The 21629-nt window shown below is 45.9% G+C and overlaps 1 protein-coding gene across 9 annotated transcripts in view; it reads right to left on the bottom strand.

The window, feature by feature from the left end:
- Positions 1 to 21081, bottom strand: part of AMPH (amphiphysin) — a 124898-nt gene extending 103817 nt beyond the window's left edge. For 3 of the 9 annotated variants that reach the window (XM_069769809.1, XM_069769815.1, XM_069769833.1), the window contains exon 1: positions 20913 to 21080. In XM_069769809.1, the coding sequence (XP_069625910.1) occupies positions 20913 to 20981 (69 nt within the window). In that variant the 5' untranslated portion in view covers positions 20982 to 21080. Of the gene's footprint in view, positions 1 to 20912 lie in introns of all 9 variants that reach the window. The other 6 variants (XM_069769854.1, XM_069769860.1, XM_069769824.1 and 3 more) reach the window with 5 other exon arrangements.
- Positions 21082 to 21629: the final 548 nt, after the last annotated feature.

Raw genomic sequence — 21629 nt, 5'->3', positions numbered from 1 at the left:
ATTCTTGATAATGGTCTGGAGCCCTGCCTAGGATCAGCACCTTCCAGAGGAGACTTCTCTGTAAGAGGCTACAGATCTGTCAATAGCAACTACAATCCACTGTATGGACCATGACAATTTCAGGTAACACCCCGTCCTTAGATGGCTGAAGTTTCATGCAATCCACTCCCATATTGTAAAGTACAATCAGCCGAGTATCAAGTACCACTGTAACTGCATTAAATATTGTAAATCCCTCAGCAACAAAGAAGCAAACGAAGAGATGGCCCAGAACCCCCATGGGTAAGACAAAAACAATGCAAGTAGCAGTAGCCACTCATTATGGATAAAAACATTTTCAAAGCCTTTACTCAGATTTTACTTTGTTTCTGCTCGGGCAGTGCTCCCACTTGCGAGGGAGCTTGCCGGTGTCAGGGAGCAGGGCGAGCAGGGCCACGCCAGGAAGGGGCCGAGCTGGGAATTGCTGCAATGAGGTCCTGGGCCCATGGGCAGGCATGGGGGGAGGCTGGGCAGGGACTGTAACGGCCCCTCGGGGCCCTGACGGCTGGAATTACACTGAAACAGCAATTTAAAAAAATTTAGTTTTGATGCCTACTTTTTGCATTTGCCTTTTTTTCACCCAGTGCTTTTGGAGTCATGGACAGGTATCACCTCAAATAACTGAACAACTTTGTCTAACTCTCAGGGCAGCATAACCCTCAGAAAACAGGTAAGATCTGTCGTATGTATAATGATACTTGCTGTATTTGCATGTGTGGTGCTTTAACACATTTTCAACACGGCTCCGCACATATGTGGGACTCTCCCAGGGCATGAAAGCTGCCGCAGCAAGAACATTACATTTAATGTAGGTAGAGTCAGTCACCAGCAGTCAGCCAGGTTTTCACCTGGTGTAAGATAATCAACGTAAAGTCAGTGAAGCCAGCAAGCTGACGTGAGCTTACAGCACCTGAGACTATATCCCTGTATTTCCACTTCAGGTTACACCAAGTTACCTTCAAATTAGTAATTTTGACATATAGCATACAAAGGAGAAGTTTCCATAGCATAAACGTGGCATCACAGCAGGTAAGGGCAAGATGTAAAGAAACACTCTTAATCTTCCCAGGCCCAGGGTTCCCAGGCAGGAAGGTACGTTCTCCTGCCTTGAATACATCAATACAACCTACACTAATCAATCAACCATACAGCACACGTGGAAAAAAGTCTAGCCTGAAACTACTCCCACACAGTAAATGCATCCAGGAAATGTCAAATAAAATGTAAAAAATCTTCAGCTCTCTATGTAAAGTATGTCTGTGTGGAAAAAGGAGGGCGTCTGGGGAGAGCCTTTCCTCCCTGCTGTGGGAAACAATAACATTTCCACCTGGTATATCATATACGCAAGGATGTTATTTCTTGTTATTGGACTCTCCAGAAACATTATGAGAGCAAGTTAACAGCAGAGCCCAGACACCAGAAAGTTGATAGGCACTGCAATTCAATAATTACAATATTTTGGCTGCTGCTGTCTACAAAACCATTTTACAGGTTGTATATGTGATTGAGAAATGCACTAAGAAACGCTCAGCAAAGGGAAAGGAGGGCAAGCCATTTGCTCTGATTTTTAATAAATCCATGTTAGGTCTTTTTCTTTTATAGGATAAAAAACCCACAACCTTATTCTTTTTCCAAAATATGAAGAAACCAGCCTGGTACGCTGTCCTTTCCTGCTTCGTGTGACAATGCTGGGGTTTTTTGTTGTTTGCTTTAATTAAACAAATCAACATAACCAGTCTGCATTTATACTACAAAAAATCAAAGGAGGGGAAGACGGACTGTCTTGTAGACTGGTAATTGTTTGTGTCTAGCCTACACATTGCACACCTTCAGCCAGGCCTTAAGTGAGGTGAAACAGATAAAATAAGGCGTTGATGTGCACAAAAAGAAAAGTGAGCAATCAAACTGCATGCACATTCCAGGTGTCACCAACTGATTGGTACAAACGGGCAAGGAAAAATTAGCAAGATTAAAAACAGTGACAGACGGCCCCAGGCTGATCTATTAAGCCCTCTGTGTTTGTCTGTAGGTGTTTGCTGCAAGGGGAGCAAGAAGAAAGGTTGAGCAAGTGAGCCTTCATGCAACCTTGCAAAACTTTAGCACAAGTCAATGTCAGGCATTTCCCCCCAGTTGGATGTAGTAGCTGTGCAGGTTTACTCAAATTTGCTGAAACAGTTATAATTAGCTGCAAAACTCACAGTATCAGCGAATTAGAAGTATTGATTTATGCAGGCCATAGGTAGGTCAACCAGGGAAGGTCAACGAGGAATTTTATGATCCCAGGACAGATTTGCTGCTGGTGTAGCCAGGCCAACTGCCTCAGAGAAAGGAGAAACCCCAACTTATAACTGCTCAAGATTTTACAACATGGCTTCTGACATCCTCAAAGTAAAAATTCCTCTTACCTCAGAATATATGTATACACACTACTACACCTATAAGCACAGCTGTGATTTGCAGAAAGCTATGCAACCAGCAACAACTTAAACCCAGTTCCATGCAGAGCCAGTACAGAGAGAACATGTAGTATTAAATAATGTTCTAGCACAGTGAACTGGATTATATTTAACCTGCAGAGCCTCATCCTGCTGTGAATAAAATCAGCATGAGCAGAATCAAACCTTTAAAGGATAGCTACTACAGTAATTTGATATCAAGTTCATCACAATTTGTAATAGGCATAAATCCTAAATACTATGATGGATGTAATCAGTGTTTCTTAATGCGTGGCTCTGATCTGAATTCTCTTATTCTGACTAAAATCCCACATAATTCAATTCAAGATCAGGTTTTGTATTAAAACAACTCAAAACATTAAAAAAAGACAAAGGGAATAAATGGAGTGTAGGTGGAAAGCTGGTTGACACTGTATTTTTGCACATTTCTTCCTGCAATATGTACATGGGAGTAATCTGCATAGTCCACTATATTTCCATAAGATTACTGATAGAGTAAAATACCTCTTGGTATGAGTATGAATCACAGAAACGCTCATGTCGACGAAGGACCATTCCCCTGATTTATCCCATACAAATCAATCACTACCTTTTCTTTTGAGGGGGGTGAGGAAGGAAGAGCTCTATCACTCCTACGCTCGTCAGAGACCAAAGGATCAGTCAGATCCCAGATGGGAGTACAGGCATTTTCTCATGTCTCTGGTAAAATTAGCTACTGCAGATATTATGGACCAAGCAACAATACACGCCCACACATCCAGGATTAGAAAACAACCCGCTGTTTTGAAATTATTATGCTCTTTACTATAGCTCAGGTTTATATAACACAAAGAGTAAATGGATTTGATATTCCACAACACAGACACTCTTCCTGAAAATATGAGATATTAACTGTAAATCTTAATAATTTGTCATTTCTTCTAATACAGCTATAAAACCATTTTATGTCAGACACATCAGTGTTGATTTTTGTCCATATTTGAATCCCTAGTCCTCTCTTCTCATTTTTTAGTACATGGAAAGATATTAAGAAGTTACCAATTTTCCCTTTAATTTTAAATAGGTAGCCCACTAAAACTTAAATTCTCACCTGGAGGTGCTGGCCTTTATTAACCGTTGTGTCACTTTAGTCCTATATCAGCACTATCTTGTGGGTATCAGACCCAGCTTCTTCATTGTTTACTAAATTATAAATGCTTTAAGGCTGAGTTCTTTAATTCTTATAGCATCACACATTATATAAAAGTTATCCAGCCATCTGTTTGGGTTCAATTTATATTAACACATGAGTGTGCTTGCTCTCTATATTGGCGTAAAGCTATAACAAAATTCTCTTAAGACTGCAAACGTGAAAGACAATTTTTTTATCTTACTTCCAAAGTAATACGGAAAAGGACATTGTAGAGAAGGTATAATGTTTTCCTAAGACTTTAGATAGAAGTTGCATTTTGTTGTGGAACAAGATCTACAAAGAGAATCTACGTGTACCCCTTTCAGGACAGACAGACCCTTACAGGAAATGTGGTAAAGCAGGGGAACTCAGCTAGCGGCTTTTTATCTTGACCAAACATTGGTTGTCTGCTAGCTTTCCATTGCAACCAACATCCCACGACAGGCTGGTGTTCAGTTAAGTTTCCCAATGATTACTCTCATTCACTTCAATGGATGCCCAGACTGTCTGACCATGTATCAGTGTCAAGAGTATACCTTTTACAAGTCTCTGCTTTGCAACTGTTCAGCAACTTTGTTGTTATACATCAAACTAGTCTGCCCTCAACTTTTGTGCACAAAAGCATTAGGTTAGGGATAAGAAAATTACGTGCTCTCACAGCTTATTTTGCTAATATTGTAAGGACCAGACTAACTGTGTTTAGGATGCAGACCCAATTTTTTCCTGGGTGAACACAAATGCAATCCCTCTCTCCTGCAATGCACAGAGACACCCCCCTGCCCAGGTATGGGGCTTTACACCCTTCAGGTGAGACCTTGCCTCATGCCACACCAAATGAAGGCTTGGCGAACTCCTGTTTTGCTAGGGGAGGCACTGGATGCAGATGAGGATGCAGACAATGCACCATGCTTTCACAGACTAACCTAAAATTGTACTCTCTACATCTTCCCAGAGTCACCATGTCTGGACAACTGAGGGGTGCAAGATGGAAACCCTCCGTACCACACTTACGCAGGCGCTAGCAGCACAGAAAAGCATGTTCAGGAATAAGGAACTGAGTTAACAACCCTAAATTAAGTGAGGAAGTACAGTGGGAACTGAGCTCTTTTGAAAGTCCCAGAGCTAAAAAACTTGGATGAAACATACTCTCTTTTTAACACTTTTCAGTAGTTTAGCAGGTAATTTTCGCCTGATAGGAAACCACCTGCTCACTACTGGTATAGCTAAAGCTGGTTTAGATACAGAGATAACCTGTCAGTGTAGGTTAGTGGAAATGAGTTTGTGACTCTTTTTAGAAAGCCTTTCCCCACCCTTCTGCTATTTCTACCTTTTTTTTTTTTTAATAAGACTTAATAAAAAAGACAGAAATCCATCACAATCCACCAGAGGTGTTTTTTCGTCAAGACTTAATGATAATACCTTCCCTGAAGCAGAACTGAAAATACCCTGAGCTTCAGCGAGAGAGGAAGAATAACAAGTGCTTTGCATTTGAGACTGACTTTTCACTGCCTTTTTTTCTTCAGATCTATTAAATGTGCAAATATTCTGAGATGCATTAATGTGTAATAAAATTTGCTTGATTGGCGACTGCTTTCGTGCAAGTAAGGAATCTCTCTGTATAATGAAGTATAAAAAAATATCCTTCTTCGAGCCAGAGGAGGGAAAATTCTGGGCTGGGTTCATATTACTACTTCAATCCCACAAACACTTCTGATAACACATACTACTGAGCAATCCAACAGCACTATCAAACAACGTACTTCATGGTAAGCCTTTGGTAGGATGGGCTACTGATGGGCGTTAGCAAACAGACATTGGTCTAAGTGCTTTGAGTCAAACTGGAAATTGGATACTAGAAGGAAAAATATGATTTATTGCTCACAAAAATAGATCCTTCAGAAAACTGAATTAGCAACCTCAATACTGCACTGTGCCTCCTTTAAAATATACTTTTTAATGGGGTCCAATTTTTTAAGTTCTTTTCCAGATAAACACTGCCCATAGAAAACAGCCCTCACTATAGAAACCAGAACTGAACAGCACAGAGTTGAAACACCGAGCAAAACACACCATACTCAAACTTGCATTCATCCTGCAGTCAGCAAACACGTGTTCTTGATCCAAAATATTTGTCAGTCCATATTTGAACCATATTTGACAGAGCTGGTTCCTCCCTGTCCTGCCACGTTGCTATGTCATGACTGTTGGAGATGTGACTCGTGAAGGAGTTAAGATACCATTTAAATGGCATGTGTGTTTGTCAACTAATGGTTGCCTAAATTCCTTCCCGATTTGCTTCTCAGCTTGACTGTCAAATCAACCTAGATTCTCAGCCAACTTCTGAATTACCATTTATTTTTACTCTAATATGAAACTTTGCACAAAAGATGCTGGCACTATGCTTGCGACAAATAAGTTCTTGGACTGGTGCTACAGGAAAACATGATGCCAGGATGGTGTTAAGAATAAAACCCTCTTCAGCTCTGCAAAACATCGGCGAGGTTTGCCTTCTCTGAAACATGTTTTTCAGACCCTGGAAGTATGGATTTCATCAGAGGGTTTTGTCAGCACAAGAACAGAGGACAGAAGTTCAAAAGCCCTGGGGTACACTTAGCGCCTTGACTTCACTGAATCTGGACAGCACTGCTGGGCTAAACCTTAAAGTGACCAGTTGGATGAAGTTCGAGTTCCCGATAAAAACAAGGCTTATGAATGTAGCCCACTGCAGACTCCTTCAGCTTACACATTTGCACTTCATGCTCTGCTGTCTTAATTACTAGGCACCTTCCCTGCCTTTCAGCATTTCCCCATGTACTCAGCACTGCCTATGTGGGGTGCTGTCACTTTATTCCCAGCTTCCCACCACACGGGAAGGACTTTGGTCAGCCCTGCAGACCCTGAGGGAGTAGCCCTGTTCCAGCAGTACCATCTGTCCCTCCTCTCATGCAAATAAAACAAAATGAACATTCAATACTCTTTGAAAGCCTGCAATGTTTGGAGGCTCAGTACTGATTTTTAAAAGCACAATCATCTCTAAGTATGCAGCTGTGCTCACCTATCAAGTAACCAGATAGCACAACAGAAGTCAAACCATTTTCTAAATGGCTTTGGTTGGTAAGTCCACAACAACTTGTTTGGTTAGATGTACGAGAAGAGGGGAAACAGAAAGCAGCAAGGAAAAGATGGGAGAAGAGAGGGACAAAGAAGGAAGAGGGGAAATGAACAAACATGAAGGAAGATACAACTGCTCTGATACTAACTCTGCCTGCACATTTTTGCTGAGAATTAAGTAGGACAATATTTAGAGATGTGCTATCAAGAAAGTTACATTTTGGCCGTTTGCAAGACTATCCATGATAAAGAATATATTCATTTCTTTACTAATTAATCCAGAAACTATTTGAGACCATAGAGGGAGAGCTGTACTGTTTTTTTAAAATCGAAGAAATTTCCTTGCACTGTTTTAGTTCCACATTTCTTGAAATCCAAATTCCTTATTTCAAATTCATATCTCATCTCCAAATGTCTGGCTTGTTTTTGGACCTCAGCCAGCCATCTTCTCACCTGGACATTAACCTCATTCTGTTGTGGTTGTTTTCCACTTGCCTCTTCACATATTATGAATCCGCTTCCTTTACCGCTTCCTGAACATTGTCCCACAGTGACCGTGCTGTGGTTGCAGCAGCTAGCCATGCCCTGCCTGCCTGGGGTCCCTCTCATTACTACCGTGCACTTTACTCCCTATGTGTTTCTTCCCTGAGGAAGGTCAGCCGTGGGGACATATGCCCTAAGTCTGCACCAGACAACCTGCCTCTGGACTGAGCCGTGCTCCTGCCTCTCTTCAGGCCTGAGTACACCCATGAATTTTTCTTTTCATTTGCTCTGCCTTTGATCCTAGCACTTCTGTTCCCTCTCTGATAAGAACATGGTTAGTACAGATCTGAAAAACATGAGACAATCAATTAAATTCTTTCCTCTCTGATTAGCCTCATTAACCATTCCTTATGATTTTACAGGAATAAAATTTGTCCTATATTTAAAATTACTGACAATTTTATATTGAAAAAATGATTTCGTGCTCACAGCAGATCCATTTCAGCAGTGTGCTTTATGTGTTTTAAAAGTTCATCCAAACAGCATAGAGTGGTTATACCAGTGTGAGAAGATAACATCCACATAAACCATCAAGGATTTAGGTGATAATGGCAAGTTGAACAACTGGAAGCCTACTTTAAATATAAGCAACAGCATCCACACACAGATCTGTACAGGTTTAATAACAGTATCACATTTTTATTTATATAAATATATTTATATTATATATATCTCACATATTTATCACCTCTACATGCCCTGCATGCAAATAAGTCTTTAAACAACTTCCAGAATCTAAACCTAATATATGCATTTTATGTGAAAAATCAATGTCGTTTCTCAGACCTCAAAGACTGATTATTCTCCATAGATAATGGATCGCCTTTATTCAGACAAGCTTCCTCTCTGTATGCAGTGTTTCCTCTGCTTCTACTTTGTGCTTAATGTATATTAACCCTTGTGCATGTGGGTCACTTAACTGGGCTTTGCCAAGACATAAAGTGTGAATCATCAGTAGAAATAACTGTGTTCCCATGGCACTGCAGACCATCACCTACCTCAGCTACATACCACTAACCCCTTATGCTTCTGTAAGGACACAAGCAAATGCTTACCGATGATCACAGTCCAGAAAGGAAATGAAGATCCTCTGTGTTCTTTAGGCAATTTTAATTTTCTCAAACCCCTATTTTGTTAAAAATAAGACATCAGTCTAGTCTTACAGTGTTTTTCAAATTGAAACCTGGGAAAAGTAGGACTGACAGTTTCTTGTAAGCATGTGCAGGCATATGTGTACACACTATAAAGATGGCATTTTGTGAAACGTTTCTGGAAAAAAATAATAAGGGTTTGTTTGCTAACCTAGACTAGAAATTGTTTTTCAAATGGTTGTTTTAGTGACAGCCCAAAACTTCGGCAAGCCTTCCTCTTCTCTTTTGTATCATAGATAAAGAGGATTGATTGCAGTTCACAGACTGTGACTGTAGCACTGGCCTCTGTGTCACTACAAAGCACAGATTTAACAATCTTGTGGGTACAAAAAAGTGGGGTGAAAGTGACTTGAAAATGAGACTCCAAGGGAGCATCAAAGGAATTAATCTGCTATAGAGACAGGGAGAACAAAGCAGAGATCTTATCTGGGAGTAAGCAGGGAGTCAGAGTGAAGCGTGGTCCAGCCCCTGACTCCTCTGTGAGCCCACCCATAGAAAGGCTGCTGAACTCCTCTCCCATTGCGCCAACAAAATATCTAAACAGAATTTTACCAACTAAGTGCTTGTCCACACCAGTCCCCAATTCTGCAGAGTCTCACAGGTGCTCCTGTCCTACAGATAACTGAAGAATAATTACTGAGAAAACAGAAAGGTAGAGCAGTCAGAAAGAGGAACAGGCTATTATTTCCTCCATTTTCTCATAGCTGAAATAGACATTTCAGAAAAGTGTTACATGTGTCTTTACTGCAAGCCTATGTTTTACCTTACCCTCTTAAACAGATTAATAAACTCCCATTAGCAGAGACTTGACATGGCAAAATGACACAATTGCTTTTCCAAGTTGGTCATTGGTTTATGATTCCAGCAACTATTGACTAACTAGCTACTCATTAGGTCAGGAACAAATTATCTTGTATCTGAGAACAGCTAAGGCTCAGTGACACACAGCACTGATGCTGCAGAACATTTAGGGAAGAATGACCCAGCACTTGAAACACTTTGGATTGGAGGCTCCAAGCAGCTGAGTTTGCAGCAGAGCCCAACGAACTAAACTAAACAACAGTTCCCTAGGGAAAATGCTCTCCATGTTGAAGCAGCAGAGCCATCTGCTACCCCTTCTCCCCCCCACTCCACAGTCCCCGAGGTGAGCGGGAGGACAGGCATAGCAGGCAGCAACTGCTGCCTGATCAGAGGTTTTGGTAGGGGTGAATCCCACTACGCATATTCTAGGCAGGTGAAAAAATCCCCCTGCCATCTCAAGGCGAGTTCAGGGAGCTATGGTCCTCTTCATGTAGGCAACTGCAAAAAAGTGTTAAAAGACATCTTCCAGTCTTTGTTTTCATCTTCTCCCAAACCCAGCAGTCTGTCATCCCACACTTGCTTTTATTACTTGGCAAGCCAGTTAAGAGGGGCTCCCCACAGCCTGGCCAGCCATGCTGAGTTGCTGCAGACAGGGAGGGCACAGGCACGCTGCTCTCCCCTCCACGCTCACCCCCACCTCATACTTACCCTGCTTTTCTGTGCCATTTATCCCCACTGAAATACCCTGCTATAACAGACACTGAGCAGCTTCCTTCACAGTTCCTCCTAGCCAGTGCAGAAAACTTGGGCTACTGAGATGAAAGGCAAAGCGTATTTCCTTTTCCTGCCCTCATTCCCTGCTGTCTCACCCTCACTGTCTACAGCAGCTGGTTGGACCAGGGCCAGCAGCACATCCTATTCTACGGGGCAGGCGTTGGTGATCAATCTGAACCAGGAATTCCTGTATTTTCCAGGTACACAAGTTATCACTACCCCAACATCTCTCCACTACATGCCCGTAAAGTCACACTCTTAATTGTGCCACAACGGGGAGGTGGCACTGTGCTGTGGAACGGCTGCGGACCACTGATGACAGCCTCAGTGATGGTTACCATGGGGCAGACCTTGGGTCAGAAACATGGGGTCTTAGACAACGTGACAATGCAAGAGAGAGGATCTGTTAGAGGAGCAAGGTGTAGTTAAGAAGAGAGTCCAGACCCAAGGCCAGCAAATTAGCAGCAGGTTTTAAAAATCTTATTTTATTTCAAAGAGAGGGTCTAAGTGAAGTGTAGAGAGAACCATAGAGGAACAGACGCATGCTCAAGAATTAAAAAGGAAATGGGAAAGAATAAAAGTGAAAAGATGAAATTGTCAAGCGAGAACAGAGAAGGAGGTCGCCTTAATATTAATAACGCTTTGGTCAGCTAATATGCAGTTATGAATCCCCACAAAACTGAAGAAACGGCACTTTCTTGACTTGATGAAAGCTAAGTGACAATGAGGAAGAGCGTATTACATAGTAACTCACAGGATCATGGTTAACAATGCATATGGGGAGAAAACTGGAACAGTAGAAATGGATTACCTTCCCTCACATAGCAGGGAAAATGTCACATGAGAACCTAACAGGAAGGAGCCCTGGGGGTTTTCTCTCCCCCTTCTTCCATGCTTGGCACCCAGACAACCAGAATCTACCTCTACCTTTTAACCTGCACATTAAAACAATTGAAAGCAATCGTTATTTTAATAATAGCTATTATTTGGCCTGGTTGGGAGGGTCATAAGATAAGTCTAGTTAGATCATAGGAATGCTGACAAGAGAGGAAAACCACATGTAATTTATGAGGCAAGAAGAAAGAATATGCTCCTGTACATCAAGGAAAGCTAGAACAGGAACAAAGGGCTTGAACTGCAAAAAAGGACATTTATATTCAGTGAGAAGAGAACTTTCTGACTGGAGGTGCCTAAGCAACGGCATAGATTATTTTAGGGAAGCTGCAAAATCTCCACCATTACATAGTTAAAAAAGCTGGCAAGAAAATCACTCCTAATGAATAATTTTAAGTACAGCTGATTCTGCTTTGGTTTAGAAGAATGGGCCAGATGACCACTTGCACTCCTCCTTTTCTACAATTTCTATGAAAAAAGACATTTAAAAAAGGGAAATCCAAGTTTTTATTATACTGGAACCTGAAGCTAGAAGAATCTGAGCTGCATAGTTCAGACCATACCATTCACATGAGAAATTCTAATTGGTTTTGTTTGTAAAGTCAGAGATTAACAATTAGCTCTTCAGAGATGAAGTTGCCACTTCACTGCATGTGCCAGCAGTGCCCTAAATGTTGAGGTCTGTCATAATACTATAATGACTTCAGTGTACTAGATTTTATAACATCTATGGGGCCAATGTTTTAAATCATTAGACAGTAATTTACTTTTATGAACCTAAAGTTGCTAGAACTGTATCATCACATTGCAGGCAGGTCAGTACAGGTACAACATATATAACATGCCTTTCAAAAATATATTCTTGCATGCAGGTACCCATCTCCTGCCTCAGAGCTGACATCATCAGTTACAAAACACATGTACAGAATCGTCAAAATCCTTTCCAGGGCAGGGTGGGTATCTTTTTCCTTTATGGAATCTCCACATTTATAACACTTCAAAGACTAAGAATGCACCAAAGCTCTCATAAACTGGAATATTTACTGCTTTAACTTTTGGATGAAATCAAATATACTAGTTACTAGAAGCTCAATGTCAAAACCCACATTAGTTGGAGTTTCAGGAGATACTCAAGAAAAGCCCAGGAATAAGACTTACTGAACCTGAGTTTCGGAAGTGTCGTGACAGCATCAACTGTGTTTATTATGACAGGTTGGTCACACTCTGAAACAGGCTTCCTGGAGAGGCTGTTGATGCCCCATGCCTGTCAGTGTTGAAGAGGCATTTGGACAATGCCCTTACTACCATGCCTGAACTTTTGATCACCCCTGAAGTGGTCAGGCAGGTGGACTAGATGATTGTTGTAGGGCCCTTCCAGCTGAACTATTCTATTCTACTCTACTCTTCTTCCCACCTCCTCCTTTCCCTAGCAGTACATGCTGAGGAAATCTCTGATGACATTTCTGCCCAGCCCTGCACTAGCAGAAGGCACTGAATAGGCAGTCATGACCCATCCTAGGCATGGCCTCTGTCATGTGTTCTGATGGGGGTGAGAGCTGTGGATTGTCTCAAGATAAATGGACCATCTGCACAAATTTGCAAGAAGCAAGTGTGAAGTGCTGGTTTTGAAAATCTTCTGTATTCATCCAGTTTAGCTGGGTTTCCACAGGATGGCAAAAGCCCACACCCACATCTCTGACCCTAGCAAGTCTCAAACATCAAGGCCTCAGTCTGAAGCAGGACACGCTCAACTAAAGGGTTGCAAACCTTTTGGAGGTGAGCAATATCTGTTCATTACCTCTGGGTTTTATTTTTGCTCCTTGGACTCATTTTTAGAAATGTCTGGCCCGTTTCCTGTGCAAAACCATGCTAAAACACACGAGCCTGAGAACAACAGTAGTCCACCAGAGAGAAGGCTCCTCTGGCCCAAAACTCTGTCTCCAAGGTGGCCAACCACCCCCGCCTAAAGGAGGGCGTATGAGCCGTGCAAGTCTGCTTCTGTCAGGGTCCTGGGGGTGCTCATAGGCCTCCATGGCTGGGCCCGGCCTCCCCCGGGACCCCCACCCTGCCCGTCTCCTGCCAAGGGCCCAGGGGACATGTCTCAGCTCAGCCTGGGGCCTTCAGTCCCTGCCTGAGCCATGTTGTAGGTGTGCCCGTCCCTGCCCCTGTCTCCTGGATGGGCCTGGCACCTGCGCTGCAGAGAGCTGCTCTCCTGGATGGAGCCCTCAGACCCAGGTCAGAGCTTCTCATGCGCAACTCTGGGCATAACACAGCATAGCTGTTCCGTTCTGTTCTATGCTGTTCTATTCCATTCCATTCTATTCCCTGCACTTACCATGAGTCAAGTAATGATGAGAGTGTTATTTGCCTGAAATGCCAGGGGGGTTCAGCTCCAAAACCACTTTCAAGGACACATAACACAAAGGTTGCAAGTGGAAACAGGATTTTATTTTATTTTATTTTTCTGAATGTTTTTGAAAGCCGATGCTCACAAGCATTAACACAACATGCGTGGGCAGCCAGGAGCAGGCTGATGCATTCTTCAGGTGAGCTTTCAAAAATATCCCTTGCAGCCTGGCAAAGGCAAGTCACAGAACTACAGAAAGTAGCAGCAGGAATACAGGCCAAGCAGTCCCAAGAAGAAGAAGAAAAAGAAGCAGCAGCAGCAGAAGGTGGTGTGTGGTACCATGGGGTATTTTCCAAAGTACGACACGTAGCGATGGCAAGCATACTTTTTTGCCTTCCAGAACATGCTCTGCTATTGTGCTGCTTGTGCAGTGATGCTTGAAAAGCGTTCTCACACCTGCCCTGCACTTGTATTGCACACCAGGAGAGCTGAACAGCAGCAGCTCCTGATGGGGCAGCAAGCCTGGAGCCCTTCCAAGCACAGGCTGCTTTGCAGAAGCAAGAACCCCTGGGGCAATGGAGCCAAGGGAAGAGCACAGCTCTCTCCCACTACAGACTGGCACTGGACAAGAGAGCCCAAGAGAGGCAGGGCACGAGCGGTGCCTTGGAGGTGCAAGAGCAGCAGGCAAGGACCTGCTGAAAGGGCCCAGAGGAGCCCGGACAAGGGGCTGTGCTCAGTGCTACAGAGGACAAGAAGCAACCCCCGGGAGCATCCCTTGGAGCCTGCCCAGGGAGTCAGAAAACTTCCTCCCCCCGGATGCGGGGCACGAGGGCCACCTTCGTGGAGCATGAGCAGCAGGCACCTAGCCACAATGGCCCAAAGCAGCCCTGGCAAGGGGCCATGCTCAGTGCTGCAAAGGAAGGCAAAAACCCCCCGGGGACACTTGCTAGCCCACCGTGGGGGAAAAAAAGCCTTCCTCCCCCCAGCTGCAGGGCACGAGAGGCCATCTTCGTGGTGCACGAGCAGCAGGCAGTAGCCTAGCCAAAACGGACCGGAGGACCCCTGACAAGTGGTCATGCTCAGTGCTGCAGAGGAAGGCAAAAAACCCCCGGGGACCAGTGCCAATCTGCCCCGGGGGAAAATTCCTTCCTGACCCCAGAGCTGGCGATCGGCTATTCCCTGAGCATGTGAGCAAGACCTGCCTCCTTGTCCCACAGGCTGGTCACACCTGCCGGAAGATGCCCAAGCCCTATTCTCCCTCAACCTGAAGCCATCTCAGGGGCTTCCAAGAGTGGCCAAATGCCCTGGTCTGATCAACCTTGGGGGCAAGAATCCTTCCTGTGCCTTTGGGCCACCAGTGGGTGCTCCAAAGCACCTGGACCCCTGGCAACATTTCTGCATCCCATTTCTTACAGCTGCTGCCAGTGGCTCCACAGGTGATGAGGACAGTGAGCTCTGCAGTGCTCCTCAAGAAGGCATTCCCTTGGTCTTGCCACTGCTTATCCAGCTGAAAAGGCCTGATAACCTTGGGCACCACCAGGGCTTGGTGGTTCTCCTCATCTCCTGAGTGGCTTGTGTCTGTTCCCTGAAGATTGAAGCAGGATTTCCATCCATCAGATGGGCTTTGAACGTGGCCCTGCTGAGAAATGGTGTTGCACTAGAGAACCTCCAGCAGCCTGGTCCAACCTCCAGTCTTCCTCCCTCAGCCTCTGCCAAGTAATTCCACCAGCTCCTCAAGCACTTCCTCTCGGATGTCTTCAGGCTGTCCCCGGGCCATCTCTGGCAGCGGGGCACGGGAGGCTGCCCCTTTTATACTGCCCCGGGGCATTGTGACTGCTGCACTGCCGGGTGGTGGCACTGTGACACCGGGGTGACGGGGCCCCCCACGCGCAGCGCCTCCACCCAGCATCCTTCGGAGGAAGGCCTTTGGGGTGCTGGCCCCGGGGGCTGTCCCTGTGCCCAGGAGGCCCAGGGGGCTGTCCCTGCCCTTGGTGGCCATGCACTGGGCCAGTCCCTGATGCCTCCTCTGCCACCCGGCTCCCAAGGACAAACCTGGTGCTGTTACTCTTCTCTTAGGCCATGGCAGAAAACAACCCTGCAGCCCAGAGACCACCCTTATTAGCTGTCCCCTCTCTGCACCAAAGCCATGAGGCTACCTTGTGCTACCCGGTCCTCTGAGTTGGAGGACCATGACTGCAGGAACAGTACCTTTCCATTTGTGGACACTGAAATTGTAAGGGACCAGTTGTATCCACCTATGTGGCCTGATGGGATTCATCCCAGAGTACTGAAGGAGCTAGCAGATATTACAGTAGGACCCCTTTTAGTCATCTACCAAAGGTCTTGGGAGTCTGGGTAGGTCCCCACTGACTGGAAGCTAGCCAGCGTCATTCCTGTTTACAAGAAGAGTGTGAGAGAAGACCCAGGGAACTACAGACCTGTTAGTCTACCCTCAGGACCTGGCAAAATTATGGAGATGATCATACTGGGTACTATTGAAAGGCATTTAAAGAACAACACAATCACCAGGCACAGTCAACATGGGTTCACAAAGGGAAAGTCCTGTTTAACTAATTTAATATCCTTCTATGATAAGGCCACCCGCCTAGTAGATGAAGGCAAGGCAGTGGATGTATTTTTTCTGGCTTTTAGTGAGGCTTTTGATACTGTCCCTCACAGCACCCTTCTGGACAGGTTGTCCAACAATGGGATCAGTAGGTACACAATGCTCTGGGTGAAAAACTGGCTGAGCAGCAGGGCTCAAAGGGTTACAGTGAATGGGGCTACATCTGGCTGATGACCAGTCCCCAGTGGTGTTCTTCAGAGGGTTCAATTCAAGGGCAAGTTCTGTTCAATCTTTTTATCAGTGATCTGGATGCAGGAGTTGAATGCACCCTTAGCAAGTTTGCTGATGATACTAAACTGGGAGGAGGTGCTGTTGACTCTATCGAGGGACAAGAGGCCTTGCAGAGGGATCGGGATAGATTGGAGCAGTGGGCAATCATCAGTAGCATGAAATTGGACAAGAACAAATGCCAGAATCTGCACCTGGGATGGAGTAGTGCTGCCAGACAGAAGTCTGGACTGGGAGAGGAGTGGCCCTGCAGAAAGGGGTCTGGGGGTGCTGGTTGACAGGAGTCTCCACAGGAGTCAGCAGTGTGTGCCCTGGCAGCCAAGAGGGAAAACTGCATCCTGAGGTACATCAAACACAGCATAACACGCCGGTCAAAAGGGTGATTATCCAGCTGTATTTAGCACTGATACAGCCTCACACTGTGTGCAGTTCTGGGCCCCACCATTTAAAAAAGGATGGGAAAACACTGGAATGTGTCCCGAGGAGGGCACCAAAGCTGGTGAAGGGGCTGGAAGGCATGTCCTCTGAGGAGCAGCTGAGGACTCGGGGTTTGTCTACTTTGGAGAGAAGGAGGCTGAGGGTGACCTCACGGCTCTCAACAGCTTCCTGAGGAGGGGATGTGGAGTGGGAGGTGCTGATCTCTTCTCCCTGGTACCCAGTGCCAGGATGCGTGGGAATGGCTCAAAGATGCATCCTTCAGGGAAGGTTCAGACTTGACACGAGGAAACGTTTCTTTACCGAGACATGGTCAAACCCAGGAACAGGCTTCTCAGAGAGGTGGTTGATTCTCCATGCCTGTTGGTGTTGAAGAGGCATTTGGACAATGCCCATAATACCATGCGTGAACTTTAGTCAGCCATGAACTGGTCAGGCAGTTGGACTAGATGATCATTGTAGGGCCCTTCCAGCTGAACTATTCTACTATATTCAGTTAGAGGTGTTGGGTTACAAAAGAGAGGACAAGGAGATAATGTGTCTAAATTGGGTTAGCAGCTTAAATTCAAATTTCCAGAGGAACCTAGAGATACCAACTCAGCCTTTTCATCCAAGTAATCTTGCCCTCAGAACTGACTCAGCCAGCCTTGGTTACCAATACATCCATTCAGGTTTCAGTATAAACCAACTTTTAAATGTATCAGTGTTTCATTTACTTTTATGATTGGGATGTAGTCTCCTAAATTGCTCTGATGCTTTTAAAACTTTGATCCAGATTCTTCAGCTGACTGTTGGCAGCTTGCAGCAGATGCTGCAAGCTCAGCACATCCACACTTCCTGAATTTGGGGGGAAAAATCATTGAAGAAATGCAGTGAAGAGCAGTGCAATATTAGTAGATGGGACACTCACTGATGCAAAATCAGGGTGCCAGGGCACACGTACTACCGCCAAATGTACCATCTTCTGGATTATTTGAAAAACGGAGTGACCAATTATTATTTCTAGTTGTTTAAAATTACATTTCATTTTGGGTACTAGCCTGGTCCAGCCCATTTTGGACTTCCCCTCATTAGCACTTCGGTTCATGATTAAGTGTGTGATTTCTTACTTTCTTTAGCCTTACACTATTTTTTAATGTCATTTGCCATATCAAGCCTTTGACACATTTACCCCACCTATATCCACAGTGTGGAATAATCTAAATATTTCTGGAATCTTACAAGAAAACACAACATTATTGATGTTATCAAGTCTGCTCTATCACAGATGGATGGTTGCTTTTCTTTAAGCTAGGAAAAGAGCATCAAAGATGTGTCCATGTAACTCCTAGATTTAATGCTTCTAATGCAGGACAGATAGATTTGCCTAACATGAGATGTTTTCATGTCAGTTATTTAGCTTTTGTCATATACATACTGACTAGATACACATGTATATGGGTACATGCACTACCTACACCATACAACTAAACTTTCTCCTAGACTGCAAGGAACTGAAGATAACATCATTAGAAAAATAGTTTCCATAGATGAAGGTTTATGTTTTACAGCCATTCCATGTTTTTAATACATATGTTGCATCAATAACAAATAATAGAAAACTATGTATAAATGCTTTATAAACGCAATTGACTATAAAGACACATTAAGTAAACTGAAGGTGCCCAAATCCAATATAAGCAACAAGATAAAACAACTCAGAATCTATTTAATATCTCTTTAAGCCAGTGTGATATTACACACCTGTCACAACGCCATCCTACTCACACCATCAGAAATCAGATAAATCATAGACTTTTAACTCCTAGATACAATTTACTTTTTGTCATCAAGTACCTAAAGTAAACAAACAAAAAACCCCATCATTCTGTATCATTTCCATTTGGGGGCCTTTTTTTTTTTTTTAAGTAAAGTTTTAGAAAAAGTAAGGAAGGATTTTACGTTGTATAACCATACAGGAACTCAAAGCTAACCAGAAGTGTAGGCACAAGAGAATAGATGTGCACAGCTCATGCAATAACTACACGTACATGCCATGAAGAAGAAAGCAAGGATAGAGAGCTACACGGTACTGTGACCTACTCTGTGTCAGGCCACTAACAGCTTTCATTCCCTGTAAATAAGCAATTTTTAGACCCATTGGCATAAGAAAAAACCACCACAGATACCATAATGAGGCCAAAATTGGCAGATGCCCGATTGCAATACATGCAGATCAAACCAGACAAATTTTCCCCTTGTTAGCGTGGCTGATCACCGAAGCAAAGGTAGAGCGGCCCAGCCATCAGAGCCCACCAGCATCCCCAGTTTGCACCCAAGGCACCCCTCATGCCCAAGGCAGCTACCCTGAGGCTGGTGCATGAGCAGTCTCTGCCAGGACACCAGGACCTCAGGTACTGAGATTAACATGTGCTCTCTGGTATGCCCACACATTTCTGTAAACAAAAACTCCCATGTTTGAACAGACACACCTGGAAGCGGTACATGTGATTTTTAAGACTTACATCAATGCTTTATCAGATGATTAATCGTAACAACACTGACAAAGACACAAGGAAACAAACAGTATTTTTAGGCTTCTTCTCCAACTACCAACCCAGCTCAACTCACACCATAAAGTCATCAGATCTCTTCAAACTATTAAAGAGTATGTTACATGTTTTACTCAAACAGTTGCAGTCCAAACCTGCAAGAATGGAAATGCATCATGACTTTAGTATTGATAAGTCTAGTACTTTATGACCTTGTGAGCTAGATAGGAATAGTTGAAAGGGAAAATCCATCACTTGCCTGTGACAGCCTCAACTCTTAGATTCTTAAATAATGACATGATTACATATGAGACTTTTATACATATTAATTGTTGCAGTTTTTATTCCCTTAGAGCTCCACAGAGTTCAGTGTATGGCAGAAAGGAAGTGGGGATTTATACGCAGTGAAGTATGAGAAATGGTGGTCAAAATAATCTCTTTTAACTCTCCAGAGCCCTATGACATAGGGCATGTAGCATCACAGGATACATTCAAGAGGGGTACAAAGGTTTTATTAGCCCACAGAGGAGATGACTTGCAATGCTTGCTGACAACTGTGCCTCCCAAATTCATGCTGAAACAGCTTTATAACGAACCATACTAATAGCTGATACAGATGCTATATATAGTCATACTCAAATGCTCTTCTGCTTGGTTTAACATCTGTATCTACGGTCCTGTTCTCATACACCCAGAAGCTAAACAGGAGTTACCTGTGTAGAACATTTGTACTTAGCGGCTTTTATTACAGAAGATGAACAAAATAAACAATGGCTAACAAGGCCCTCATTTTTGATCAGAAACTCCTGCAAATTCTCCCCCATTTTGCCAGTTGTTCATTTCCAGGCTAGAGTAACGCAAGAAATCGGCACCAAGTTTTCTGAGCAATATACACCATCAGCTGCACAACATTTTGACCAGCTTCTTGATGTTTGGAGAAGCCCCCCAAAACAGAAGCAGCTGCTAATGAAGGCTGGGCCTCTGCCAGCACTCCCCACTCTGGCCCCCGCAGGTGTCTGTCAGTCCCACGGGGGGGGATATCTGTCCGTCCCACGGGGGGGGGGGGGGGGGAATGTCTGTCAGTCCCAGCGAGGGGGGGGGGGATGTCTGTCAGTCCCAACGGGGCGGGGGGGGGATGTCTGTCAGTCCCAACGGGGCGGGGGGGGGATGTCTGTCAGTCCCACCGCTGCGGCCGCCTGCGCTCAGCTGCCGAGCGATCGCAGCAAGGAGGATCGCTTCAGCCGGGGATGAGCCGGCGCGGATATTAAAGGAAATGCAATCCTCTTAGGAGGGCTGGCGACGGGCGGTGAGGCGAGGCAAACCCTCGTTTCCCCGCGCGGGCCGGGGCGGCAGCCCGGCCACCCCGCCGCGCTGGGGGTGAGCAACCACTCGGCCTACCCCGGCCAGGAGCCCCGCTCCGCCTGAAGGGCGAGGAAGAGCCGGATCGCTCGGGCCTGCGGCAGGTGGACACCGGCACCGCCGCCTCCCGCCGGCGCGGGGGGAGCGACCCGCCGCCGGGACGCGGGGGACAGCGGCACGGCCGGGCGGGGGGCGGCTGCCGCGGTGAAATGGGCCAGTTACATAATAACGCACCCCCAAACTGCCCCCCCCCCCCGCACCCCCGCGGGCAGGGCGATGAGAAGCCGCAGCGGCGGGCGCGGGGGGCGAGCGGGGCCGTCTCCCCTCAAGGACCCCGGGCACCGCCATCGCCTCCCCCTTCCTCCTCCTGCCCGCCGGGTCGAGGCCGCCCCTCCGTAGCCGTCCCCGTCCCGTCCCGTCCCCCCCCCCCGCCCACCGCAGCGCACCTTCTCCTGGGCGCGGTTGAGGCGTTTCTGGACGTTTTTGGCGAAGATGCCGGTCTTCATGTCGGCCATGGCTGGCGGCGGGGATGGGGAGGGCGGGGGGGAGGTTGGGGTGAGGGGGGGGTGGGGGAGGAAGGCGGGCGAGGCAGAGCCCGGCGGCGGCGGCGAGCGGCAGCGGCAAGGCAGGGATGGAGGGAGGGAGGGAGGGAAGGATGGATGGATGGAGGAGGGTGAGGAGGAGGAGGAGGGCCTTAAAGACACAGCGGAGAGAGGCGGGGCCGCCGCGGCCTCAGGTGAGGCGCGGCCCGCCCCCGGCCCCCCGGGGGGGCGGCTGTCGGCCCCCCGCAGGCGGGCAGCCTTGTCTCCTGGAGATGAGGCAGTCCCTCTGGATAATAAGAAGCATCAGGAGAGAGAACGCGCGCGCATGTGTGTGAGGCACCCACTTATTCCTCTAGAAATTTCCACCAGGTCAGAGTCGCTCCCAGTTTCTGAGCTCCTTTGACGCCCGCCACTGGTTTCGGGGCTGCAGCGTCGCCTGCCTTCAGCACAGTAGCTGGGTGCTGCGGTTGGGGGACCCGCACCCCGAGCTGGGCCCGAGCTGGGCTTGCTGGCGTGGCCGGCAGCCGTCTTGGGCTCACGGTGCCCGTGCTGCTGAACACAAGTTGCCTTGCCATTGCGCTGCGCTCAGCATCCTCCTCCTATCCATCACTCGCTCCTCTC

This window comes from Haliaeetus albicilla, chromosome 2, assembly GCF_947461875.1.
Source record: "Haliaeetus albicilla chromosome 2, bHalAlb1.1, whole genome shotgun sequence".
Classification (NCBI taxonomy): Eukaryota; Metazoa; Chordata; class Aves; order Accipitriformes; family Accipitridae; genus Haliaeetus; species Haliaeetus albicilla.
Note: the sequence above shows the minus strand (reverse complement) of the source record. Positions and strands in the feature narration are given on the sequence as shown.